Source organism: Pan troglodytes, chromosome 1, assembly GCF_028858775.2.
Source record: "Pan troglodytes isolate AG18354 chromosome 1, NHGRI_mPanTro3-v2.0_pri, whole genome shotgun sequence".
Taxonomy (NCBI): Eukaryota; Metazoa; Chordata; class Mammalia; order Primates; family Hominidae; genus Pan; species Pan troglodytes.
In genome coordinates, this window is record NC_072398.2 from 88,910,300 (window position 1) to 88,937,713 (window position 27,414).

The 27,414-nt window shown below is 44.5% G+C and overlaps 2 protein-coding genes, 2 long non-coding RNA genes and 1 pseudogene across 13 annotated transcripts in view; 3 read left to right on the plus strand and 2 right to left on the minus strand.

Annotated features, from left to right (window-relative positions):
- COPA (COPI coat complex subunit alpha) overlaps nucleotides 1-2,222 on the plus strand; it is a 54,076-nt gene extending 51,854 nt beyond the window's left edge. For all 9 annotated transcript variants that reach the window (XM_001171574.6, XM_001171563.6, XM_063812021.1 and 6 more), the window contains 3 exons: nucleotides 1-162; nucleotides 811-1,005; nucleotides 1,281-2,222. In XM_001171574.6, coding sequence (XP_001171574.1) covers nucleotides 1-162; nucleotides 811-1,005; nucleotides 1,281-1,340 — 417 coding nt within the window. In that variant the 3' untranslated portion in view covers nucleotides 1,341-2,222. The remainder of the gene's footprint in view (nucleotides 163-810; nucleotides 1,006-1,280) is intronic.
- On the minus strand, nucleotides 153-7,119 carry LOC107968979 (uncharacterized). Its single transcript, XR_001710549.4, has 3 exons — nucleotides 7,032-7,119; nucleotides 5,523-5,567; nucleotides 153-240 (listed from the first exon to the last, which is right to left on the minus strand). It is a non-coding gene; the product is annotated as an uncharacterized LOC107968979 (long non-coding RNA).
- On the plus strand, nucleotides 5,535-15,016 carry PEX19 (peroxisomal biogenesis factor 19). Of its 2 annotated transcripts, XM_001171920.8 has the most exons (9): nucleotides 5,535-5,599; nucleotides 6,578-6,831; nucleotides 8,248-8,357; nucleotides 8,778-8,943; nucleotides 9,385-9,470; nucleotides 9,687-9,848; nucleotides 11,642-11,818; nucleotides 12,043-12,087; nucleotides 12,254-15,016. In XM_001171920.8, the coding sequence occupies exons 2-9, from the start codon at nucleotides 6,762-6,764 to the stop codon at nucleotides 12,335-12,337; spliced, it is 900 nt and encodes a 299-aa protein (XP_001171920.1). In that variant the 5' UTR covers nucleotides 5,535-5,599; nucleotides 6,578-6,761; the 3' UTR covers nucleotides 12,338-15,016. The 2 variants fall into 2 exon arrangements, with proteins under 2 accessions (XP_001171920.1, XP_003308595.1); XM_003308547.7 differs by lacking the exons at nucleotides 5,535-5,599; nucleotides 8,248-8,357 and having other exon boundaries at nucleotides 6,729-6,831.
- Nucleotides 14,814-27,414, minus strand: part of LOC107968973 (uncharacterized) — a 14,468-nt gene continuing 1,867 nt past the window's right edge. Inside the window, exons 2-3 of the long non-coding RNA XR_010157583.1 lie at nucleotides 18,904-19,076; nucleotides 14,814-14,900 (exon numbers count right to left, since the gene is read on the minus strand). This is a non-coding gene — a long non-coding RNA (uncharacterized LOC107968973). The remainder of the gene's footprint in view (nucleotides 14,901-18,903; nucleotides 19,077-27,414) is intronic.
- Nucleotides 24,536-25,580, plus strand: LOC100615995 (small ribosomal subunit protein uS2-like; annotated as a pseudogene).

The window sequence follows — 27,414 nt, forward strand, 5'->3', positions numbered from 1 at the left end:
ATGGCAGCCTATTTCACCCACTCAAACCTGCAGCCTGTGCACATGATCCTGGTGCTGCGTACAGCCCTCAATCTGTTCTTCAAGCTCAAGAACTTCAAGACAGCTGCCACCTTTGCTCGGCGCCTACTAGAACTCGGGCCCAAGCCTGAGGTGGCCCAACAGGTAGATGGAACTCCTTCAGTGACCATAGGGAAGCCAGATCAGCTCTTACATGGAGGGAGCAGACCAAGGTCCTTGCCTCTGAAACAAAGCAATAAATAACAACATTCAACAAAAAGCCAACAGAATGCTACCCTCTGTTTACTTCCTGACTTGGTGTTTCCTTTGTTCCTGGAAAATTAATAGTTTATTGAGACATGGCACTCGTCTAAGAGTGCCGTGCAACCTAGAATAGCTCCACTGCAGCTGAAAGTAACCCCAGTCCTGTCCTTAAGCTCCAGATATCCCATCACAACCACCACAAAGCTTCACATACACATCTCATTACTTGTGTCCTCCAAATGCATTCTTTTTGGGTGATGGAAGTCTGTTTTAACCCTTTCTAGGACCTGACCCTGATAATCTCTAGAGTTGGTGGAGGAATGTGGGTCTAGATTATGGAGCCACTTTTGTATTGAGAAGGGGAAAGTTTGATACAATAGGAATGGTGATTGTTAACCCTTCACATACATCCAGTACAGAGGTTGGGACCTCTTTTCACGCAGTACAGTTGTGTCTCACATCAACGGAACTACCAAACCATGGTGTTGGGATCCTTTGAGGTGTTGTCTGCAGCCTTCTGTCCTCCTAAATACTCCTTCCTTCCCCTAGACCCGAAAAATCCTGTCTGCCTGTGAGAAGAATCCCACAGATGCCTACCAGCTCAATTATGACATGCACAACCCCTTTGACATTTGTGCTGCATCATATCGGCCCATCTACCGTGGAAAGCCAGTAGAAAAGTGTCCACTCAGTGGGGCCTGCTATTCCCCTGAGTTCAAAGGTCAAATCTGCAGGGTCACCACAGTAAGTACTGTCCTCAATAAATATATCTAGGATATTGAGCGAAGGGGAAAAAGAAAGAAACATGGTGGTCCTTTTTTTCTTCTTGTGCTTGTCTCCTGCTCCCTGAGGCAGTGACACTGGAGAAAGCTAGAGCATCTCCCCACTGCTCTTGGCCAGTCAGTGATGAACACCCCAATACCTGTCTACTGTGCCCATTGAGGGGTATAGGGAATACATTTTCTAGGGTTCTCAACCTTACAAATCTCTAACTTGTTCCTTTGTTCGTTTTTCCACAGGTGACAGAGATTGGCAAAGATGTGATTGGTTTAAGGATCAGTCCTCTGCAGTTTCGCTAAGGCCCCCTTTGTGTGCATGGGTCAGTCACCATATGTTCCCCCCAGAGAATGTGTCTATATCCTCCTTCTAACAGCACCTTCCCCCTGCAGCTACTCTTCGGATCTGGCTCTCTGTACCCTAAAACCTAGTATCTTTTTCTCTTCTATGGAAAATCTGAAGGTCTAAACTTGACTTTTTTGAGGTCTTCTCAACTTGACTATAGTTGTGCTCATAATTGTCCTTGCCTTTCCAGCTTAATTATTTTAAGGAACAAATGAAAACTCTGGGCTGGGTGGAGTGGCTCATACCTGTAATCCCAGCACTTTGGGAGGCTGCGGTGGGCAGATCATCTGAGGCCAGGAGTTCGAGACCTGCCTGGCCAACATGGCAACACCCCGTCTCTAATAAAAATACAAAAATTAGCCTGACATGGTAGCATGCGCCTATAGTCCCAGCTGCTCAGGAGGCTGAGGCATGAGAATCGCTTGAACCTAGGAGGTGGAGGTTGCAGTCAACTGAGATCATACCACTTCATTCCAGCCTGGGTGACAGAGCAAGACTCTGTCTCAAAAAAAAAAAAGGAAAACTCTGTGATGGACATTTGTTTAGTAAATCCCTTCAGTATTTATCCCTCCTCTCCCCACAGCAGCTTTCTTTCCTGTCAACTAGAAAGGAGCAGGATGTAATAAATACATTTTGGTGTGACTAGGCCACACCAACTCTTAATCATCTCCCATTTTCCTTAGACATTTAAATTTCAAGGCAGGTACCCTCTGTGTACTCAGAAATTTGAAGAAGTTATTTGGTTTTCCAAAATGCACACTGCGGGTTATTGATTTGTTCTTTACAACTATTGTTCTCATATTTCTCACACTAAATAAATCTCTATGAGAGCTTCTTGACTTGGCCATTTATTTCTTGGACACTCTCATGTTCTTGTTCACCCATGCAGGCACCCCACCAAAGTACATATCTTCCTTCCAGTAATCATTTTTAATTACAAAATAAACATCCACTATTGGGAAAAAAAAAAAGCTAGCCAGGCATGGTGGTGGGTGCCTGTAATCCCAGCTACTCTGGAGGCTGAGGCAGAGGATTTCTTGAACCTGGGAGGCGGAGGTTGCAGTAAGCTGAGATCGCGCCACCGCACTCCAGCCTGGGCGACAGAGTGAGACTCCATCTCAAAAAAAAGAAAGAAAAAAAGAAGCACATATTTTTCATAGGATATATATGAGGACCTAAACTGCTGTGAAAATGATAGAAAGCAAGTAGCTCCCTTATTCTGTTTTTGATTGCAGCCTTTTATCTTTTGCTAATTATAGCAATATTTATTGAGCACCTGCCATGTGACTGTCACTGTTCTAGATATTTTACATGTAATATACAGATAAAAGAATAGTACTTTATATATATCACAATGATACAATGATTACATTAACAATACAATATTTTGCTTGTCATATGCTAAGAATAATTGGGTAGAGTGACGTTACTGTGCCTTTGATTAAAATAAGTACTTTTTTGCGTGTTAAATTCATGTTTTCAATAAATAATAAATGCATATAGTTGAAAAATCAGTAAATATAAAAAGCTATTCTGTGACAAATCTTTCCACCCTTTCATCAGCCACCCAGTTCCTATCACCTTCCCCTAAACAGGTAACCACTGTTACCAGCTTTCTTACATCCTTCCAGAAATTTTATATATATATATATATATATACACATACACACACATATACATGCACATGCTGATATCACTATGCCATTCTCTATCTCCTTTTATACACAAATGAAACCACACTATTTAACAATTTTGTACCTTTGTTTTTTCATTTAGCATTTTTGGTATTTTCTCGTATCAATATATTAGGGAGCTTCACTTTGTTTTTTACTTCTCTTCATACTATACGTTGTATTTTTTAGCTTTATCTTAAGAGTTGCTTTTTTAAACAGCATCCCTAAACTAAGGCTGCCTTCTCAACAGTGTACATACTACTAATGAGATTGCGCCATTGCACTCCACCCTGGGGTACAAGAGCGAGACTTCGTCTCAAAAAAAAAAAATGTACATATTAGCCGGGAGTGGTGGCTCACGCCTGTAATCCCACCACTTTGGGAGGCCAAGGCAGGCAGATCACCTGAGGTCAGGAGTTCGAGAACAGCCTGGCCAACACGGTGAAACCCTGTTTCTACGAAAAATACAAAAATTAGCTGGGTAGGGTGGCAGGCACCTGTAATCCCAGCTACTCAGGAGGCTGAGGCAGGAGAATTGCTTGAACCCGGGAGGCGGAGGTTGCAGTGAACTGAGATAACACCATTGCACTCCAGCCTGGGGGACAAGAGCAAGACTTTGTCTTAAAAAAAAAAAAAAAAAGCCGGGCGTGGTGGCTCACGCCTGTAATCCCAGCACTTGGGGAGGCCAAGGCAGGCGGAACACGAGGTCAGGAGATCGAGACCATCCTGGCTAACATGGTGAAACCCTGTCTCTACTAAAAATACAAAAAATTAGCCAGGCGTGGTGGCGGGGACCTGTAGTACCAGCTACTCAGGAGGCTGAGGTAGGAGAATGGCATGAACCTGGGAGGCGGAGGTTGCAGTGAGCCGAGATCATGCCACTGAACTCCAGCCTGGGCGACAGAGCAAGACTCTGTCTCAAAAAAAAAAAAAAAAAAAAAGTACATACTACTTTGATGACACTTTCCCAAGTTACAAACATTATCCCTATAAACATAGACAAGTTGGTGGTAAATTTTGGCAAATTTTTTAAATTTATAATTTGCAAATTAAATTACAAAATTAATTTTGCACACAAAAACATTATTACTGAGGGATATGGAAAAACTTTACAATTCCTGCCTCTTGAATCTTACATAATTGGGGAAACAAGATGTGAAATAATTGTGATTCCCAGGCAAGAATAAGAATTTGTTTGATAAACTGTGGAGAACCATTAAATCCTTAAGGAACAGAGTGATGTGAAAGCGCTATAAAATACTGTTATTCAACAGTATTCGCTATACATTAGAAGGGCAGAAGGAGCAGTCAGTAGGTCAGTAAATACTGAGATGAGATGTTAGGAATATTAGTAGTAAAAAGAGAAAAGCAGAAAGAAGTTTAAGAAATAATGCAAAGAAAGAATCATGCTTGTTTTTGACTCCATTTTAATTATCATCTATTATCTTTTAATTAACATGCTTATATTACATTAGTTTAAAGCCAATTGACCAGGTGTAGTGGCTCACATCTATAATCCCAGTACTTTGGGAGGCCAAGGTGGGCATATCACTTGAGGTCAGGAGTTAAAGACCAGCCTGGCCAATATGGTGAAACACTGTCTCTACTAAAAATACAAAAATTAGTTGGGCATGGTGGCGCGAGCCTGCAGACCCAGCTACTCAGGTGGCTGAGACAGGAGAATCACTTGAACCCGGGAGGTGGAGGCTGCAGTGAGCCAAAATTGCACCACTGCACTCCAGCCTGGGCGACAGTGAAACTCTGTCTCAAAAAATAAAACTAATAGAGATGCCTGTTGATAGACAAGTTTTCTTTTTTTAACGTGCTTGTTACAACTATAGCCATATTGGAGATACACGTGTAAGCAGTTTGAATGAGAAAGTCTGGAATAAATTATGTTGCAGGTGTTGGGGAAACAGGTTTATCAGGAAAGGATTTGATTACAGAAGTTTAGAATTGTAAAGGACTTCAAAAGTGATTAGTGGCAGAATTGGGGCTGGAATTTAGGCTTTCTAACTCACAGTTCATAATATTTTGATCCCAAAACACACTACTTGTGGTTGGAAGAAAACAGGTTTTGCAGATATGATTTTACAAGTCTGTGCCCTATCTGTGAAGGACATAGTAAGTGCTTGATCTGGTGCTTGATGCAGTACTCAAATGTGTGTTTAGGAAGCTAAGAATGAAAGTGATGAGGTGAATTAACACAGGATTTTTTTTCATTTAAAATTCTTACCTTGTATCATACTTACTGTGTGTATATCTCATCATACCTCCGGCTCACCCCCACTTAGCTACCTTACAGCAGGGGGTGGTCCTGATTTATCTCTCTGTCCTCACTGTGCCCAGAACAAGACCTTAATAATAGGTGCTAAGTGCGAAAACAGATTTGTATGTGAAACAGTTGCTACATTCTGACATCTGAATAGAACAATTCCAAAGGAGGAAAGGGACGTCTAGAGTTACCTCTATCTGAGCATTCCCCGTGTTCACTCAGTTGGAGGTTGGGTTCTGTGTGGAGAAAAGGAGATGGTTCAGGGAAAGTAAGTCTATTACTACTGCATTCGAATTGCCCTGCTCAGTCCAAGGTCCCAGAGGCTCTCTTAATAACATTGAGTTCTAAGTTCCTGGCCGGCCCTGTGTCCTTTAATCAAACAGTTCTAATAGATAATAGGAAATGAGAGATGCCACTAGATTGGGCAGACAGATGTGCCTGATTAGGGACTGCGAGAGCAAAGAGTGGCCAATGAATGCCTACTAAGTTTTAAACCCTAGCCTGGGAGTTGGGCTTTACAGCAGTGAAGACAACAGACGAAAATCTTTGCCTTCATGGTGTTTAAATTCTGCAGGGTGGGGAGCGGAGAATAAACAAGTACGGTAGATAGTATGTCAGATACTGTTCAGTGTTAGGAAGAAAAGGAACGGGAATGGCCAAGGAAAGCGTTTCAGAAAAGATAATATTTGAGTGAAACAATGAAGTGAAGCCGGGCGCAGTGGCTCACGCCTGTAATCCCAGCACTTCGGGAGGCCGAGGTGGGCGGATCACCTGAGGTCCGGAGTTCGAGACCAGCCTGGCCAACCAGCCCGGCCAACATGTTAAAACCCCGTCTCTACAAAAATTAGTCGGACGTGGTGTCGCGCGCCTGTAATCCTAGCTACACGGGAGGCTGAGGCAGGAAGAATCGCTTGAACCCGGGAGGCCAAGGCTGCAGTGAGCCGAGATGGCGCCACTGCATTCCAGCGTAGGCGACAGAGCAAGACTCCTTCTCAAAAAAAAATTAAAAAAAAAAAATGAAATGAGAGAAAGTAGTATGTTATGTGCCATAATTGTCATCTCAATTATATATGTTTAGATTCTGGTTATTTGTAGGCAGTTTGTCTCAATCTGGCCTACTCACAGCTCAGGAAAAAATAATGAAAGAGCTTCGCCAGGTAATTTGGGAAGTTGAAAGAAAGGAGTCCGGGCCTCTAAAACCAGACAGAAAATAACCCTATCTTATCCCTAATTCTCTGTTTCACAGGAGAAAAGGGAAAAATACCCAAAACACAAACACTCAAAGCTTCCTGGCCCTTTAAAAATGGCGGTTCCGCACTGGTCAACAATACCATTGGTTACCCGAGGCAGAAGAGGGCGGGAGCGAAGGGGTGGAGGGCGTGGCGGCACCGAAGAGGTCCCGCCTCCTACGGCAAGTCGGAGGTAGCAAGATGGCCGCCGCTGAGGAAGGCTGTAGTGTCGGGGCCGAAGCGGACAGGGAATTGGAGGAGCTTCTGGAAAGTAAGAGTCCAAAGTGGGAAAGGCCCGAAGAGGGCAGGTGTGAGGACCCATTCTGGGGGTTAAGTGAACCTGAGATATTAGGGACGGGGCAGGAGAGGCTCTCCAAAGGTTAAATGGGGGCGGAGAGTCTGACCCCCGAGCCCCCCAAAAATCTCTGGGTCATCCTGCCCCACCCCGGCGACTGGAGCTGGGGAGCTCACCTGGGGTCCCTCAGTGGTCCGGATGGTGGATGTTTCCGCAGGACGGCGTTTCATGATACCTCTTCAAACTCCTCTTTAGGTTACTAAGTTCTTAAAGTCCGACTTCAGCAGCAGTAGCAGCAGCAGCAGCATTTGGTTCTTGCTGGGTAGCGAACCACGCACTCACTGATTGCTTACATTAACTCCTAGCAAGCTCGTGGCCGGTCCTCGTGTGCCTCGTCCTGTCTTCCTTTACACGAAAGACACTTTTCTCCTCCTAGTCCTTTTCTCTTTCTCTCGTTAGGCCCCTTAACAGTTATTTCATCTTGTCAGTAGCTCAAGCGGACTCCTTTCCCTTATTTTGAGAAACTGAGGATGTGGCGATTTCAGGGGAAAGCAGTTCACCCTCTTGAAAGACGGGGGATGTTTTCTTAGCATTACTCTCCCCTCCCCTGTTGACTTCTTGCCCAGAGTAGGGCCAGTGCTCTGTCCCTAGGCCTGGCGAGCAGAATGGTGGTGAGGACACAGGCTTTTCAGGGCAGAGGTGAATTTGTAATCGCTTGCTCAATCACGGAGATGTGGGCAGGCAGAAAAATGAACAGAAACCCTGAGGAGTGCCAAGTGACTGTGTAAATTAGTGTACGGTTATCTGCAGAGATCAGGCCAAAGGGAGCTCTAGAAGGTTGTGGGGGAGCACTAAACTGGAGAATAAGAGAAGATAGTTTAATGCCTTACCATGGAGTCTGGTATGTAGTCCCTCAGTCTGTGCTGGTACCAGTACCAACAGGAAGCTGGGTGGGATGTCCTGTGCTTTCTCACCAAGTTATTCCTTTTAGAGCTCCAGAGTGAGTTCAGAGGGATAAGGACATCTGTGTTCTCTACTCCTGTTGGGTATTTGTATGGGATTTCTAGGGAATCGTTAGGGTGTGGCAAGGGAGACACTATAGATGGAGATGTCTCTGCAGAACTTTTTAATCCTCTCCTCCCAGCTCTGAGATGGACATTTGTTCCACCTTAAGGGATTTCTTTGCCTTTGCTCACAATAAATTAGGTAATCCAGAAGGAAGTAGGAGGCTCATTGAGGGTGGTCTGGGGAGGTGGGGGACTCAAGGAGGAAAATTGAGGAAAGTTGGCAGTTTGAAAAATCATATTCCTAATGCTTTGCCCAGAAACCACCCAGCCTTGCTTGCATTCTCATCTGTCGCCAACACACACACCATGTCTCTTGTCTCTGAAGGTGCTCTTGATGATTTCGATAAAGCCAAACCCTCCCCAGCACCCCCTTCTACCACCACGGCCCCTGATGCTTCGGGGCCCCAGAAGAGATCGCCAGGAGACACTGCCAAAGTATAAATTCCACCCCCTTAAGGGATGGGGAGGGGATGGGCATGCAGCCCTGAGCAGAGGTCGGGCAGGCCCCTATGGGCCAGAGGGGAATGGGGGAGGGTACCTTGGCCTCACATTGGTGAGTGCTCTTGCCAGCCTCAGTCCTTGTGAAATAAGGACTTGAGGTTGAGTGGGGGAATCTCAGAGTTCCTTGAAAAAATAGTAGGTTTAAATGGTTGGATTGGTATGCCATCCCATACCCTCCTTCAATGACTAGATACCTTTTTTGCTATCCTCATTAGGAGCAGTAGTTAGAATGTCCAGTGGAATTGGGTAGGAGGGAGGTGCATTTCCCATAGCCACTGCCTGTGGCTTCTATCAGAGGCCAGGTGCAGTGTAGTCCTATGTAAGAGATGTATTTCAGCCATCCTTCCCCCGCAGGATGCCCTCTTCGCTTCCCAAGAGAAGTTTTTCCAGGAACTATTCGACAGTGAACTGGCTTCCCAAGCCACTGCGGAGTTCGAGAAGGCAATGAAGGAGTTGGCTGAGGAAGAGCCCCACCTGGTGGAGCAGTTCCAAAAGCTCTCCGAGGCTGCAGGGAGAGTGGGTGAGGGGACCCCAGATACACGGAAATATCTGAACAGACTCTTAAGTCTTTGTTGCCTGAAAACACCAGAATTCTTAGTGAAGTTGATAGCAATCATGATGTCACAGCCAAGGAACGGGTAAAGGCAGTGAGAGAAAGGATGGGAATCCCTGTTAATGAAAAGGGGTGAGATAGGTTGGAAAGTAATAGAAAACATTATTCAAAACTGACCATTTGAAAGGTCACAGTGTTATTGTGGGTATCATCATGGAGAATAAACTGATGCAGAGTCCGTGTACTAAATAGATTTATGAAAAGACTATGAAGATAACCATAGGGTTTTCCAAGATTGGGAGTGATAATGATTCACTAGTAAATGCTTCATATCCAAGCTGGTAACCAGTTCAGTCTAGGCAAGGAAACAAACTCCTAAATGACGCTGGCTTTTTTAATCTCTCCTAGGCAGTGATATGACCTCCCAACAAGAATTCACTTCTTGCCTAAAGGAAACACTAAGTGGATTAGCCAAAAATGCCACTGACCTTCAGGTGAGGAGAAAGTAGTAGGGGCCCACAAGGGGTCCACTCCCAGACATTTCTCCAGCAGAGTCTCAAAAGACAGATGCTTTGAGTATCATCCCAAGTCTGTTGCTGTCTTATTGTTTGTTACAGGCAAGTTTAGATAGTTTATCTTTGTCACCTGAGAGAGTGGTGAGCATCCCAAGAAGGTAGTATACCTGCTCACCTCTTACTTGTCCTATCTAGAACTCCAGCATGTCGGAAGAAGAGCTGACCAAGGCCATGGAAGGGCTAGGCATGGACGAAGGGGATGGGGAAGGGAACATCCTCCCCATCATGCAGAGTATTATGCAGAACCTACTCTCCAAGGATGTGCTGTACCCATCACTGAAGGAGATCACAGAAAAGGTTTGTGAACTTCCATTTCTGCTTTTTCTCTTCATTCTCCATCACATCAACTGATGTGGGCTATTTTGTCTACTCAGAGCCTGCAGAAAGAGTAACTTGAGTGTGCTTTTTTTCCTTCTTTATTTATTTGAGGCAGGGAGAGTTGGGGGGTGGGGAGAGTTGTGTCTCTGAGAGAATAAAGCTGTCACACGGTATGTTGGGGTATAAGAGGTATAACGTTTGGGGTCTAAGAGGAAATCCTTCAGTTCTAGTTTTCTATAAACTGGTTCAAGACTCTGGGATTGTTATCTGATCAATCTTGCATTTCTGACTTCATTTCTCCAGCAAGAATTTGGCTGGGCATGGTGGCTCATGCCTGTAATCCCAGCACTTTGGGAGGCCGAGGCGGGTGGATCACCTGAGGTCAGGAGTTCGAGACCAGCCTGGCCAACATGGCGAAACCCCGTCTCTAGTAAAAATACAAAAATTATCCTGGCGTAGTGGCTCACGCCTGTGATCGCAACTACTCAGGAGGCGGCAGGAGAATCACTTGAACCTGGGAGGCAGAGGTTGCAGTGAGCTGAGATTGTGCCACTGTACTCCGGCCTGAGCGACAGAGCAAGACTCCATCTGAAAAAGAAAAAGAATTAACTGAGGATTTACTTACTGGCTTTGTGATGTGAACAGTGTAAGCGTAGTTTAAATGATGGTCCCTGCCATAAAAGAGCTTATATGTGTGGTTGTATCATTTTGTTTTGAGACAGGGTCTCGCTCCAGTTGGAGCACAGTGGCACGATCTTGGCTCACCACAGCCTCCCCATCCCAGGCTCAAGTGATTCTCCCATCTCAGCCTCCTGAGTGGCTGGGACTACAGGTGTGTGCCACCATGCTTGGCCAATGTTTTAAAAATTTTTTGTAGAGTTGAGCTCTCACTATATTGCTCAGGCTGGTCTCAAACTCCTGAGCTCAAGTGATCCTCCCACCTCAGCCTCCCAAAATGCTGGGATTACAAGTGTGAGCCACCACACCTGGCTAAAGAGTGTATAGTTTTACTGGAGAGATAAAATACAGGAATAGAAGCTTTTCAGTGACATGGGGAAATGTGGGTAAGTGTGTAATGAATAGTACAGACCACGAGTCAGCAGGCCAAGACCTGGGTGGGACAAATCCAACTCTCTAGCAAATAATGGTTTTTACATTTTTAAGGTCATTTGAAAAAAACTACAAAGAAAATGTGCAATAGCCGAGCATAGTGGCTCACTCCTATAGTCCCAGCACTTTGGGAGGCCACGGTGGACAGATTGCTTGAGCCCAGGAGTTTAAGACCAGCTTGAGCAACATGATGAAACCCTGTCTCTACAAAATACAAAAAAATTAGCCAGTCACAGTGGTGCACACTTGGTAGACCCAGCTACTTGGGGAGGCTCAGGTGGGAGGATTGCTTGAGCCTGGGGAGATCGAGGCTGCAGTGAGTGGTGATCACACCATCACACTCCAGCCTGGGTGACAGAGTAAAACTCTGTCTTGAAAAAAAAAGAAAAAAAAACACAATAGAGACCATATGTGGCCCTTGAAGCCTAAAATATTCACTGTCTGGCCCTTTACAGAAGCTTACCAATCTCTGGTGACCATAAATGCTAACATGGCCAGGTGATCTGGTTGGAGTCAGTGCTGCTTTTCATGATGAACTTACTTATTTAGCTTTTCGTTTTTCTACGTCCCTTTCCCTTTCACATTTTAATCACATTGTTCTGATTACCCATCCATATCCATTGTTCACTTAATTCTTTTCCACCCATTCTCTCTTTTCTTAGTATCCAGAATGGTTGCAGAGTCATCGGGAATCTCTACCTCCAGAGCAGTTTGAAAAATATCAGGAGCAGCACAGCGTCATGTGCAAAATATGTGAGCAGTTTGAAGCAGAGACCCCCACAGACAGTGAAACCACTCAAAAGGCTCGTTTTGAGATGGTGCTGGATCTTATGCAGCAGGTAAGGCCTCTTGCCTTCTGCCCACTGGTGCTGTCCACTTAGGTGTTCAGTGAAGGAAGTATCTGGGAAGGATGCAATACTGCTAGACCTAGGTGGAGGAGGGATCCTCTCTTGTGATCTCTCTCAGAAGAAATAGAGAGATCATTCATTAGATTCCTCTTCTGGATCCTCTGTTGTTTTCTGGGCTTTTCTCTATTTCATGTTCCATTTTCCTTATTTTCTAGCTACAAGATTTAGGCCATCCTCCAAAAGAGCTGGCTGGAGAGATGGTGAGTATGTCTTCTTTTTCCAGATTTTAATTTGAGTCCCCAATTTCCAGAATTCTTTAACCTCTCAGGATTCCACCTAAGGTGAAAATTGTGGCTACTGGGGATGGATCTTCATGTCTGTCCTAAAAAATGAGCAACTATCTGAGTCCCTTCATCTCTTCCCCAGCCTCCTGGCCTCAACTTTGACCTGGATGCCCTCAATCTTTCGGGCCCACCAGGTGCCAGTGGCGAACAGTGTCTGATCATGTGAAACACAACACGTTTTCCTCTCTGAGTCCCAGCTATGGGGAACATCTGGAGTCAGCAGAACCATTGGGACCTGAGGCAGGAGTGTCACCTGCGGGAGAAGTCTGCCCGCTGCCCTCTGTCATCCCATTCAAGATTGTGCCATACCAGCTGAGGTTTTTCCTCTGTCTCTCTAGGAATAGGGTCTGTTTCACAGGCCATTTCTGTGAACCCTACTCCATTGTGGTTTCTGCCACTATCAAAGTTCCAGCTACCTGCAAGGTGAAGGAAGGCATCCCTTTTGGGGCATGCACTTTCTTTCCTTTCTCAAAATAATGTTATATGTGGCCACACTGATGTTCACCTTTACGCCCAGGGTCTTTGTGCCTTGTCTCTACTCCCTCTCTTGGATCTGGGGAGGAGGGGCAGAGTCCTGGGACTCTGTATTTCTATAGTTCTCCTGGCAGAGCCTTTGAGAATGGGGAGAAACAGCCTGGGCTGGGGCTACAGGTCTGTCACTATGCTCTCTTGCCTTCAGACAGACCATTCTGAATTCTCTAAAGGGAAAGGGCTTTTGCATCTAATCACAATAGAGTTGAAAGAGAGGCCTTAGGATTCTCCTCTCTCTAGGTGCTGAGCCCTCACCTCCCTGTTCCAGGCTGAGAACTCAAATGGTTACCCTGCTTCTTCCTACAATGCTGTGTGATATGGGTGAACCCAGCCCCTGACCTTCCTCTATCCCCTGCCCGTCCTCCCTTTTACCTCCTCTCTTTTTTAAACACCTGTTTATCCCAACCTTTTTGAGCTTAAGCTGTGATAAAGAAGGGCCCATCCTATTTCCCCTCATCTAGTCCATTTACCATTCTCACTGACTCCCCGTCTTCCTGGCAGACACAAATAAACCCAGTGTCAGGTCTAGGAAATTAATGGCTATTCTTCCCCAGATACATTCTGGCTTATTTGAGATACATGATTCTCTTAGAATCCTGTCCCTTGGTTCAGGAAAGTAGCTTGGAAAAGGAGTAGGGGTATAGCTCGGGTCCCTTTTCCTGCAAGGCCCCATGGGGCAGAATATAATAAATATTCTGAGTGAGGAGTGTGGTCTTTTTCTGATCTTCCTCAGCTTCCGTAAGTTGCAGAGTGAGGTATATTAGGAGACTAGTTCTACACAATATTGTAATGCTGGGTTCCATCAACACCCACCTTCCACAACTCAGTCTGCACCTCAGTTGGCAAAGGAGACTGGATGGCCATCTTTCCTCATGTTCCCTTGAGTATTTCAATGTAGAAAGCCCTTCAAGTGGTATTATATTTTAACCTTTTACATTATTGTTATTAATGTTAGTAATATATTGTTATGTTTTCTAAATTATTTTTCTTTGAGCTGACGTGGCTTTTTTTCTGTGGCTCCCAGTGGGTCTACGGACCTTGGCTGACATATGTTGATAGATACTCTGGTCAGCCCAGCTGGCTGTCCTGGTTCACTCAGAAGATAAGTCTCTCCAGAGCAAATTCACATGCATTATGAGTCGCTTTGAGCTTCTGACATGTCACTTGCCCCGAGGTTAAAACTTTTCACCCCTTGAAGACCTTACATGTTTTATGGTATTGGTGAGGAAGGAAATGTTCTTAAGGTCTCAGGCTATTTGGGAAATTCCAACTCCTATACCTTACCAGAGCATGGAAGAGCCCAGATCTGAATGTAAAACGTCTCTATTCTGCCAGAGATGGAAAAAATACAGGTATACTTGCGATATAGTCATGGGGCTTGAGTGTCACTATTTTCTCCTTAAAGCTCCAGCCAAAAACTGGACAAGGATAGAGAGGAGGAGGGAAGAACAAAAGAGCCCTTCTCTATGAACCTTGTGCCTTCTGTCCTACCAGTTTTCTTTTACAGATTCTCACTTCTGCTAGCCTAGCCAGGGCTTACTCCAGGAATCTAAATAGATGCCCTAGTCCACTTTATCTTTGTTCCCAAGGCACTCATTTTTATTTTTATTTTGATTGAATGTGAGCAAGTTGACCTCAGGTCACACTTTGTTCCAAAAACTTTTGGAATTATTCCAGGACTTGTGGTGGAGGTATGGTACTCTAGGGCAGTCTTTCTCAAACTATGTATGGTAAAGGACCAGGTTTTTTGTTTTCCAGTCCTTCACTTATCAATATGCATTCCTATTGCCCATGACAGGTATGGAGTTCACACTGTGCTGCCGACCCGGCAAGTTTGACAGCACCCAAACTGGCCAGACTGTTCTGTAGGTTAAGTCCATTGATCATGTACTTGGATATCACAGCAACATTGAAATGCTAAAAAGTTTTTAAACACTCTCAATTTCTAATTCACCATGTCACAGACTGGTGGAAAAAAAAAAAAAAAAGGTGTTCACCGACCAGCACAAGTCTGCAGGTCACCTTTGAGTAGCACTGTTTTGGGGCCCTCAGTCTCTCTGAAGACCCTAGCAGAACTGATACCTACCTGTACCTCTTGTTCGCTCCTATTTGAGTTTCACTTCCAGAGAACTTGTTCTTCAGCAAGAATGTGTCACTAGTAAGGACATCTCTAGCATTTCTCTAGTCTTCCTTTTCTGCTGCTCAAAAATAATCATTACAAAGCATAGGTTTAAGCTGTATATGAAATATTTATGCGACTCTCAAACTTTAAAGGAGTTGCTCCTTTGTTCCAAAATTAAATGTGTTAGATAAATTTGTGATTGTATGGGTGGCTTCATGAATTAAGAATTGAATTAATACAGACTTTTTGATAATTGGGACATTTTCCTGTGACTCTGGAAGGTCTTGTCAAAGCCCCATGAGGCAGTTATAATATGATGTTAAGATGGCTTTGGGGAGCTAGGAGAAAACATTGGCCCATATTGAATGACATGGAGACGGCAGACCATACAAAAAAGGACCAAAAGACTTAGAGGAAATGGGTATGCAAGAATGAATGTTATATAACACTGGTAAACCCACCAGCTGACTATATACCCCAGAAAGACCTGGGAATTATTTTTTAATAAAGACAATGGGAAAGGCACTGATGAAGGGTTACCAGCATCTTTGAGAAATTTAGAAGTGGCTGTCTCTGTAGATCGAAGCTGATACAAGATGTAAAAGAAACTGTTTTCCTAGTAGCAGTGGGGGAATGATAGGATCCTGACATAGCAGAGGCCAGGTGGCAACACTTAACTCTCAGAAGCAAGGTGAATAAATTTCCTTAAGGGTAGCAAGGTCAAAGTGGAGATGGCTAACGGAATGTGAGTGGTCCTAGGAGGAGGATAGATGGGCAACCAAGAAGAGTATTGTCTTCTTATATATAAGGGAAATCAAGAATGGTTGAACAGAAGGCTGAAGTCAGAAACTTCAAAGAAAAGTCCCCATTTCTTGTCCAGTTTTTAAGCCTGAGATAGTTCTTAGACTCAAACTATCAATGGAAAGAGCCATTTATCAGTTAATCATTGAGTGGAAAAGCACTGTTCATCCTCTGTTCTCACACCACAATGAGCGACACAGAACTCTTCTGTAATCACGTGTGGAATTCCCTCCCCTCAACAAGCAAACAATTCTGCAGTGGATAACAGCTGGATATCCTCTAGTTTACTTTAATTCTGACACTGTCTACCTGGAGACAGTGTCAGATCCCACAGGTTGACCAATCAATCACTGAGACTGTCTCCCCCAACTTCCGATGTCAATTGCAATTCCTGGGTTATTTTGCCTGTGCTATAAATCAGGGTGTCTACAGCCCGCTCCTTGGGTTTGGTTAATTTGTTAGAGTGGCCCACAAAACTTGGGGAAACACTTACTTACATATTTCAGTTTATTTAAAGGATATTACAATGAATATAGATGAAAACATGGCTGGACCTAGTGGCTCACGCTTGTAATCCCAACACTTTGGGAGGCCGAGGTGGGTGGATCACCTAAGGTCAGGAGTTCGAGACCAGCCTGGCGAACATAGTGAAACCCCGTCTCTATTTAAAAAATACAAAAATTAGCTGGGTGTGGTGGTGCATGCTTGTAGTCCCAGCTACTTGGGAAGCTGAGGAAGGAGAATTGCTTGAACTGGGGAGGCGGAGGTTGCAGTGAGCTGAGACTGTGCCACTGTACTCCAGCCTGGGCAACAGACAGAGCAAGACTCCATCTCTCAAAAAAAAAAAGATGAAAAGATGTATAAGGCAAGGTTGCAGAGCTTCCATTCCTTCTCTGGGCATGCCACCATTTAGGACAGTGGTCCCCAACATTCTTGGCACCAGGGACCAGTTTCATAGAAGACAAGTTTTCCACAGAGGGGGGTGGGGGGATGGTTTTGGGATGAAACTGTTCTACCTCAGATCATCAGGCATTAGCTAGATTCTCATAAGGGGCACACAACCTAGATCCCTCGCATGTGCAGTTCACAATAGGGTTTGCACTCCTCTGAGAATCTAGTGCCACTGCTGATCTGACAGGAGGTGGAGCTTAGGCGGTATTGCTGGCCCACCTGCCACTCACCTCCTGCTGAGAGGCCCAGTTCCTAACAAGCCATGGACTGGTACTGGTTCGTGGCCCAGGTGTTGGGGACCCCTCATTCTATAAACCCTCATGTGTTTGACATCTTGGAAGCTGTCTAGATCTTGTCTTTTTGGGTTTTTATGGAGGCTTTATATATAGGCATGATTGGCTGAACCATTGGCCATTGGTGATTAATTTAAAATTCAGCCCCTCTGTCCTCCCTAGAGGTTTGGGGGTGGGGTTGAAAGTTCCAACCCTCTAATACTGCTTTGGTCTTTTTGTTGACTGACCCCGAACCTGAAGCTACCTAGGGGATGCCAACCATCAGTCAACTCATTGGAATACAATAAGACATCACTTTGAAGATTTTAAGGATTTTAGAAGTTATATTCCAGGAAAAGGGGTTAAAGACCAAATACATATTTTACAATATCACAACCAAACACTGGGAAAAGAATATGCAGAAGTTTTTGACTTGGGAAACAGGGTTACAGGGTCTGAGTTGGCATTGATACCCAGGAACCTGAAGTACCACCACAGTGTCTTCCCCTCTCAACACCCCCAACCCTGCTCTCACAGTGGGTCCAAAAACCCACATTATGATCATTTCCCCCATTTCCAAATGTATAATCAGAATGAATATGTTTAGCAGTTTTGGCAGAAAGGCCACACTCCTGAAACTGCACCCCCACCTCTGCCAAGATAGTAAATATACTGTATTCTGGGGAAAATGGCAGAGATTAGTTCAACCCTTAAAGACTTAAAGGTTGTAGAGGTGTTGTCTCCATTATAGTCACATTCAGTTTCAGCTGTTTGACCTGTGCAAAAACAAGATGGCCTATGGTGAATAACAATGGAATACTACAAACTTAAGCAAGTAGTAGTCCCAATTGCAGTGCTGTGTTGGATATGCTTTCTTTACTAGACAAAGTAACAGCCTCTTGTATAGGTATATAGCTGCTAATCTAGCACAGGGATCAGCAAACTACAGCCCACAGGTCAAATCTGGTTCATTACCTGTTTTTGCAAATAAAATTTTATTAACATGCAACTATCATTTATTTACATATTGTCTGTGGATGCTTTTGTGCTACAATGGCTGAATGTAGTAGTTGCAACACAGACTATATGGCCTGCAAAATTGAAAATACTTAATATCTGGCCTGGCGTGGTGGCTCACACCTGTAATCCCAGCATTTTGGGAGGCTGAGGCGGGTGGATCACCTGAGGTCAGGAGTTTGAGACCAACCTGGCCAACATGGTGAAACCCTGTCTCTACTAAAAATACAAAAATTAGTTGGGCATGGTGGCGCATGCCTGTAGTCCCAGTTACTTGGGAGGCTGAGGCAGGAGAATCACTTGAACCTGGGAGGTGGAGGTTGCAGTGAGCTGAGATTGTGCCATTGCACTCCAGCCTGGACGACAGAGTGAGACTCCATCTTAAAAAAAAAAAAAAAAAGTTATACAAATCAGGTATTAAGGATATGTTAATCAGACCCAACAACCAAGCAGTGTCAAGTACTCTGGATTCCTTGGTTAGACATATATACTCAAGGTGATGGGGGATAAATGCTGCAAAGATGCAGGGGCCTGCGACATTGGTGAAATTTTTAGTTCAGTGGTCTGAAGCATTCTGGAACATCACCTCTAAAGTAAAGTACAGGTTATTTCAGGCCTCTCCATATCACCTGGAAAATTCCATTGTATTAGAGGTATCTGTGGTAGGAAAAGAGACTGTAGATTCTTTGATAATACCCAGTAGGAGGGACGGTTCCAGCCCAGACCTCCAGGATTCTGGAGTAAGGTGATGTCATTTTTAGCAGAAAAAGTTTTACCATTTGAAATGCATTTTCTGGTTTGCTGTTAGGCCCTGGAAGAGACTCAGTGCCTGACCATGAGATATCAAGTGACCATGTGACCAGTTGCCCATATAACCAGCTGGTTATCATTAGACCCTCCAAGTCATGAGGTTGGGTGTATATAGCAGCAAGCCCATCTTACAGTGGAAATGGTACATTTGGGAAGAAGCCCAAGCAAACTTAGTGGCACAAGTAAGTTAAATTGAGCAAGGGGCCCCAGCACTCCCCTGTCACCTACCTCTGGTGCACTGATTCCTTTTTCTTAGCTCATGCCTCTGGCCATACAGAAATTCCTTCAACCACCTCACAAAGGAGGGAAAAATCTAGGCCTGGTTTATGGGTAGACTGCCCTGTTACGTTGGGGTAAGCCAGATGGACTACAGCTTCTCACTGAGACTTACTCGGATGGTTCTGAAAGACAGTGATGAGGGAAATCTTAATGTGTAGGGCTTCAGGCAATGTACTTGATCATTTCCTTTGAGGAAAAAAAAAAAAAGTGACTGGAGATAAAGTTATACAAGAACTCATGGTCAGTGGCTTTGCTGGTCAGGGGCCTGGAAGAAACAAGATTTAAAAATGGGTGACAAGGTTGGATGAAGAGCATTTGGATGGGTCAGTGAGAGTGTAGCCTATTAAAGCATTGCCAGCAAAGGACTAAGTAACCAGATGGACAGGATTATTATTTTTTTTTTTTTGAGACAAAGTCTCGTTCCTGTCACCCAGGCTGGAGTGCAATGGTGAGATCTCAGCTCACTGCAACCTCCGCCTCCCAGGTTCAAGTGATTCTCCTGCCTCAGCCTCCCGAGTAGCTGGGATTACAGGTGCCTGCCACCACACCCGGCTAATTTTTGTATTTTTAGTAGAGATGGGGTTTCACCATGTTGGACAGGGTGAATTTATCAGGACTACCTCAGCTATCCCAGTGCTTGCACAGTGTACTCATGAGTAGAATCACCATGGTGGCAGAGATGGAGGCTACTCATTGACCTAGAAACATGGACTCCTCTCACCCAAAGCTGACCTAACTACTGCTATTGCTGAGTGTTCAACCTGTCAGCAACAGAGACCAATGCTGAGCCCCCAGTTCAGTACTACTCAAGGAGAACAACCAGACACTTGATGGTGAGTTGATTACACTGAACCTTTTCCATTTTGGAAAAGGCAAAAATTTATCCTGACCTGGGAGGCGGAGGTTGCAGTGAGCCGAGATCGCACCACTGCACTCCAGCCTGGGCGACAGAGCGAGATTGCATCTCAGAAAAAAAAAAAGATATTCCAAAATTCCTCCCCCTTTCCTCAAGGTAGGACAAATGTGGTGCCATTTATGTTCCAGAGTTCCTAGTGGAGGCTAAACTTACCATCTGAATCTATAACTTTGGCTAACCTTCCCCACCTGTCCTATATTGCTTCCCTCACTTTATTACAGGTTTTACTTGAGAGCACTCCCTCAATAAACCATTTGTGCAGACTCACTTTCTCAGGCTCTGCTTTTAGAGAATCCAACCTAAGAGAGGTTAATAGTGGTGCCAACTAAGAAGTATCAAGAATCAGAACAGTTTGGGTTTGACAGAAGCTAGAGCAAAAGTGAGTTCAGCTTTGGAATGTTAAGGTGCCATTGGCTGGAATAGACAGGGACTTGGTCAACTTGATAACAGTGCACCTATGAGTAACCTATAGCCAACATCATAGCTTAATGGTGAAAGACTGGATACTTTTCCTCCAATATCAGGAACACAAGGATATTCACTCTTGCCACTTCAAGTCAGCATTGTGCTGAAGGTTCTAGCCAGAGCAATTAGGCGAGAGAAAGAAATAAAAGGCATCCAGATTGGAAAGGAAGAGATAAAACTATATTCACAGATGGCATTATCTTGCATACAAAAAATCCTCCAGCCTGGGCAACACAGTGAGACCCCATCTCTACAAAAAATTTAAGGGCGGGTGCAGTGGCTCATGCCTGTAATCCCATCACTTATAGATGCCAAAGTGGGAGGATCCCTTGAGCCCTGGAGTTCAAGATTACCCTGGGCAACATAGTGAGATCTTGTCTCTACATAAAATACATTTTTAAAAATTAGCCAGGCAAGGTCCCAGCTATTTGGGAGGCTGAGGTGGGAGGATCACTTGAGTCTAGGAGGTTGAGTCTGCAGTGAGCCAAGATCACACCACTGCACTCCAGCCTGGGCAATAAAGTGAGACCCTGTCCTAAAAAAAAGAAAGAAAAAAGACAACGTGGAACTGGCACAAGAATCGATGTAGTGATCAATGTAATAGAATTAAGATTCCAGAAATAAACTCATATATCTATAGTCAATTGATTTTTGACAAGGGTGCCAAGACCATCCCATATGGAAATAATAGTTTTTCAACAAATGGTGCTGGGACAACTGGGTAGCCACATGCAAAGGATTGAAGTTCGATTTTTACCTCACACTATTTACAAAAGATAAAATCGATGAGTGATGTAAAAGAAAGAGCTAAAACTAAAGTTCTTAGAAGACAACACAGGTAAAATCTTCATGACTTCGGGTTTTGCAAAGTCTCCTTAGATATGGCACCAAAAGCATGAGCAACAACAAAAATATAAGTTGGAATGCATCAAAATTTAAAAGTTTTGTGCCTCAAGGGACATCATGATGAAACACAACCCGCAGAAAGGGAGAAAATATTTGCAAATCACATATCTGATATCTGATAAGTGACTTGTATCTAGAATATATACTTAATAATAAAAAGGCAGTCTGGGCCGGGCATGGTGGCTCACGCCTGTAATCCAGCACTTTGGGAGGCCGAGGTGGGTGGATCACCTGAGGTCAGGAGTTTGAGGACAGCGTGGCCAAGGTGGTGAAACCCCATCTCTACTAAAAATACAAAAATTAACTGGATGTGGTGGCAGGTGCCTGTAATCCCAGCTACTTGGGAGGCTGAGGCAGGAGAATCGCTTAAACCTGGGAGGCAGAGGTTGCAGTGAGCCGAGATCGCACCATTGCACTCCAGCCCAGGCAACAAGAGCGAAACTCCATCTCAAAAAAAAAAAAAAAAAAAAAAAAAGAAGACAATCTGGGCTGGGTGTGGTGGCTCACATCTGTATCCCAGCACTTTGGGAGGCCAAGGCAGGAGGATTGCTTGAGCTCAGGAGTTCAAGAACAGCCTGGACAACAAAGAGACTTTGTCTCTAAAAAAAAAAAAAAAATTAGCTGGGCATGGTGGCATGTGCCTGTGGTCACAGCTACACAGGAGTCTGAGGCAGGAGGACTGCTTGAGCCCGGGAGGTCAGGGTTGCAATAAGCTGTGTTCACGACAGAGCAAGACCTGTCTCGAAAAAGAACAAAGAAAATCTGTTGGGCATGGTGGCATGCGCTTGTAGTCCTAGCTATGCAGGAGGATCCCTTGAGGCCAGGAGTTCAAGGCTGCATTGTACTATGATTGTGCCTGTGAATAACCACTGCACTCCAACCTGGGCAACATAGTGAGATGTGGCTCCCTGAAAAATTGTTTTTTGGCCAGATGTGGTGGCTCATACCTGTAATCCCAGCACTTTGGGAGGCCAAGGTGGGCAGATATCCTAAGGTCAGGAGTTTGAGACCAACCTGGCCAACATGGCGAAACCCAGTCTCCACAAAAATTAGCTGGGTGTGGTGGCGCATGCCTGTAGTCCCAGCTACGCGGGAGGCTGAAGCAAGAGAATTGCTTGAACTTGGGAGGCGGAGGTTGCAGTGAGCCACGATCGCACCAGTGCACTCCAGCCTGGGTGACAGAGCAAGACTTTGACTAAAAAAAAAATTTTTTTTTAAAGAAAAGTCAATTTAAAAGTGGGCAAAGGATCTGAATAGACATTCCTCCAGAAAAGATATAAAAGTGACCTATGTAAGCACATGAAGAAATACTCGACATCACCAGTCATCAGAGAATTGCAGATCAAAACCACAATGAGATACCACTTCACAGCCACTGGGATGACTAGAATCAAAAAGTGAGATAAGTGTTGTCAAGGATGGGGAGAAATTGGAATTTTCATACACTGCTGCTGTGAATGTAAAATGGTGCAACTGCGTTGGAAAACAGCCTGGCAGGCCGGGCGCGGTGGCTCACGCCTGTAATCCCAGCACTTTGGGAGGCCAAGGAGGGCGGATCACGAGGTCAGGAGATCGAGACCATCCTGGCTAACATGGTGAAACCCCATCTCTACCAAAAATACAAAAAATTAGCCGGGCGTGGTGGCAGGTGCCTGTAGTCCCAGTTACCTGGGAGGCTGAGGCAGGAGAATGGCGTGAACCCGGGAGGCGGAGCTTGCAGTGATCCGAGATGGCGCCACCGTACTCCAGCCTGGGCAACAGAGCGAGACTCCGTCAAAAAAAGGAAAACAGCCTGGCAGTTCCTCAGATGCTTAAATATAGAGTTAACCATATGACCCAGCAATTCCATTCATTCCTAGGTATATACCCAAGAGAAATAAAAACACATTCACACAGAAACTTGTATATTAATGTTGATAGCAACATTATTCATAATAGCCAAAAGGTGGAAACAACTGAAATATTCATCAACAGATGAACACATAAAATGCGGCTCATCCACACTATGGAATATTATTTGGCCATAAGGTGAAATGAAGTACTGATTAATGCTACAACATGGATGAACCTTGAAAACATTGTGCTCGGTTAAAGAAGCCAGTCACAAAAGAGCACATACTATATGATTCCATTCATATGGAAGTCTAGAGCACAGGAATCTATAGACACAGAAGACAGATGAATGGTTTCTTAGGGTTCTGGATGAGGGAATGGGAAGATGGAATGGGGATTAACTTAAAAGGCACTAGGTTTCTTTTTGAGGTGGTGTAAATACTCTAAAATTGACTGTGGTGATGGTCACATGTATCTATGAGTATACGAAAAGCCATTGAAATGTATACTTTTTTTTTTTTTTTACTTAGGAATACATTTTTTCCCCAAAAAATGCCATTGAAGTATATACTTTAAATGAGTGTATTTTATACTTTTTATTTGTTTGTTTCTTTTTGCGACAGCCTCTCCCTCTGTTGCCCAGGCTGGAGTGCAATGGTGTGATCTCAGCTCACTGCAACTTTTGCCTCCTGGGTTCAAGCTATCCGCCCACCTCAGCCTTCCAAGTAGCTGGGACTTACAGGTGCATGCCACCACACCCAGCTAATTTTTGTATTTATTTTGTAGAGATGGGGTTTCATCATGTTGCCCAGGCTGGTCTTGAACTTCTGGACTCAAGCAATCTGCCTGCCTCAGCCTCCCAAAATGCTGGGATTACAGTAGTGAGTCACTGTGCCTGGCCAATTGTATACTTCAAATGAGTGAACTGTATGTGAATTATATGTCTTAATAAAGCTGTTAAAGCCTGGGTGCGGTGGCTTATGCCTGTAATCCCAGCACTTTGGGAGGCCGAGGTGGGTGGATCACTTGAGGTCAGGAGTTCAAGACCAGCTTGGCCAGCATGGTGAAACCTTGTTGCTACTAAAAATACAAACATTAGCCGGGTGTGGCGACAGGTGCTTGTAATCCTAGCTACTTGGGAGGCTGAGGCAGGAGAACAGCTTGAACCTGGGAGGCTGAGGTTGCACTGAGCCGAGATTGTGCCACTGCACTGCAGCCTGGGTGACAGAGACTCTGTCTAGAGAGAAAGAGAGAGAGAGAAAGGAAAAGAAAGAAAGAGAGAAAGAGAGAAAGGAGGGAAGAAAGGAAAGGAGGGAGGGAGGGAAAGAGAAAGGAAGGAAAAAAGAAAAGAAAGAGAAAGAAAAAAGAAAGAGAAAAAAGAAGGAGAAAGCAAGCTGTAAAAAAAAAAAAAAAAGTGCCATTGGCCATCAGGTACGTGAGTCTAAAGCCTGAGCTGGAAATAAAGACTTGGAAGTCCCTTTCCGTGCTACCTACAGAGGGGTCCATATGGCGTTGTTCTGGATTCCCGTCGTTAACTTAAAGGGAAACTTTCACAATGTCCGGAGCCCTTGATGTCCTGCAAATGAAGGAGGAGGATGTCCTTAAGTTCCTTGCAGCAGGAACCCACTTAGGTAGCACCAATCTTGACTTCCAGATGGAACAGTACATGTATAAAAGGAAAAGTGATGGCATCTACATCATAAATCTGAAGGGGACCTGGGAGAAGCTTCTGCTGGCAGCTCGTGCTATTGTTGCCACTGAAAACCCTGCTGATGTCAGTGTTATATCCTCCAGGAATACTGGCCAGACGGCTGTGCTGAAGTTTGCTGCTGCCACTGGAGCCACTCCAATTGCTGGCCACTTCACTCCTGGAACCTTCACTAACCAGATCCAGGCAGCCTTCCGGGAGCCATGGCTTCTTATGGTTACTGACCCCAGGGGCTGACCATCAGCCTCTCACAGAGGCATCTTATGTTAATCTACCTACCATTGCTCTGTGTAACACAGATTCTCCTCTGTGCTATGTGGACATTGCCATCCCGTGCAACAACAAGGGAGCTCACTGAGTGGGTTTGATGTGGTGGATGCTGGCTCGGGAAGTTCTGCGCATGCGTGGCACCATTTCCCGTGAACACCCATGGGAGGTCATGCCTGATCTCTGCTTCTACAGAGATCCTGAAGAGATTGAAAAAGAAGAGCAGGCTGCTGCTGAAAAGGCAGTGACCAAGGAGGAATTTCAGGGTGAATGGTCTGCTCCAGCTCCTGAGTTCACTGCTACTCAGCCTGAGGTTGCAGACTGGTTTGAAGGTATACAGGTGCCCTCTGTGCCTATTCAGCAGTTCCTACTGAACAATGGAGCACTCAGCCTGCCACGGAAGACTGGTCTGCAGCTCCCACTGCTCAGGCCACTGAAAGGGTAGGAGCAACCACTGAATGGTCTTAAGCTGTTCTTGCATGGGCTCTTAAGCAACATGGAAAAATGGTTGATGGAAAATAAACATCAGTTTCTAAAAAATAAATAAATAAATAAAAATAAAAGACTTGGAAGTCATCATTACGTGGATGGTAGTTTTTCTTTTTTTTTGGAGACAGGGTCTCACTCTGTCATCTAGGCTGGAGTGCAGTGGTGTGACCTCAGTTCACTGCAACCTCTGCCTCCCAGGCTCAAGAGATCTTCCTACCTCAGCCTCCTGAGTAGCTGGTGCACACCACCACTCCCGGCTAATTTTTGTATTTTTTGTAGAGATGAGGTTTCGCCTTGTTGCCCAGGCTGGTCCTGAGCTCAAACAATCTGCCCACCTTGGCCTTCCAAAGTGCTGGAATTACAGACGTGACCCACTGCGCCCGGCCCTGGACAGTAGTTTAAATGTGAGAATGGATACAATCACTGAAAGAAGACGTAGAATGAAGGGGAAGAGAAGCTAATTAAATAAATGATTAGAGAGATAAAAACAAAACCGTGGAATATAGTGTTACGGAAACCAGTGGGATTGAGTATCTGTCACAAGATGGATACACAAGGGATAATAATCATCACAACCTCAAATTCAATAGGAAAGCCCAAATAAGAAAGGGAGAATTCAGTGGTAATAGCTATTGATTCGGTGGTAATAACCATGGTGTCCACAAAACAGTGGGTACAAAAAGCATATCATAGAAAGGGAGGCCTCTATCCCTATAGCTTCCACTAAGATGACTTGCCATGGTCTAATCCTTCATTTTCCAAGTCCGATGGTCAATTTCCAGTTATCTTAACCTGTTTTATGACAGGAATGATGGAGATTATAGCCCCTTCTTGAAGCTTTTTTTTTTTGGTTTGTTTTATAAGACCCCTCACTTTTGAGTTTTATTCTTCCTATTTCCTGGCTACTCTTTTTAAATAAATTTTGCTGTATGTTCCTCCTCTCTGACCTTTATTAGTTGGAATGCCTCAGGATTAGAGGTCTCAGTCTTTAAACTGCTTCTCTTTGCTTCCACATTGATTTCTCTCCACCCCATGGCTATGTATGCCATTTATAACTTAATTAATCCTTAATTTATACCTCTCATTGTCCCTTGTATGAGCCCCAGGTTCATATTTCCAATTGTTTACTCAGTAGCTCCATTCGGAAATCTAATAGGGATCTCCAGTTTAATATGTTTGAAGTAAAATTGGACATTCCTCCCCACCAAAAAAAACCTTGCTCCTGTCTCCTCACATGCGCTCTCAGTAAACGACATCACTATTTATCCAGTTACTCAAATCAAACTGATTTTTGTACTTTGACTTTTGTACTTTTTTACTGATTTTTTATTCTTGTCTTTATCTTGTACCCCACATTCAATCTATTAACACATCACCTCTCCACCACTTTCAGAGTACATCCTGAATCCTACCACTTTCATTGCAACACTAGTTTTGCAGGTCTTCTGCAATAGCTTCCTAACTGGTCTTTTAGCTTCTATTTGGCTTCCCTATAGGGAATTCTCAAAGAATCAACCAGAGTGAACATCTTCAATTATAAATCAGATCATGCCACTCTTTTACTCAAAACCCTCCATGGCTTCCTAGCATTCTTAGGATAAAATTCAAAGTCCTTTCTTTGGTCCATAAGTCCGTAAGTGATCTGGCTCCCATCTTGTTTCTCCAAACTAAGTTCCTATCTATTCTTTTGCCACAGTGGCTTCCTTGCCAAGCACACTCAAGCTGCAGGGTCTTTACCTTGTTGTTTCTTCTGCTTGAAATATTCTTTCCCAAGTATGTATAGCTTACTGTCTCACTTCAAACCTTTATTTAGATGTCACCTCAGCAGAGGGGCCTTCTCTGAATCCGCTATGTAAAAGAGCACACCCATCCAGGT

Bases quoted from the DNA above. Each gene is read 5' to 3' on its own strand.
- PEX19 (XM_001171920.8), top strand. From the start codon at position 6,762: ATGGCCGCCGCTGAGGAAGGCTGTAGTGTCGGGGCCGAAGCGGACAGG. The intron at 9,849-11,641 runs GTTTGTGAACTT...CTCTTTTCTTAG, and splicing joins TGAAGGAGATCACAGAAAAG to TATCCAGAATGGTTGCAGAG. The intron at 11,819-12,042 runs GTAAGGCCTCTT...CTTATTTTCTAG, and splicing joins TGCTGGATCTTATGCAGCAG to CTACAAGATTTAGGCCATCC.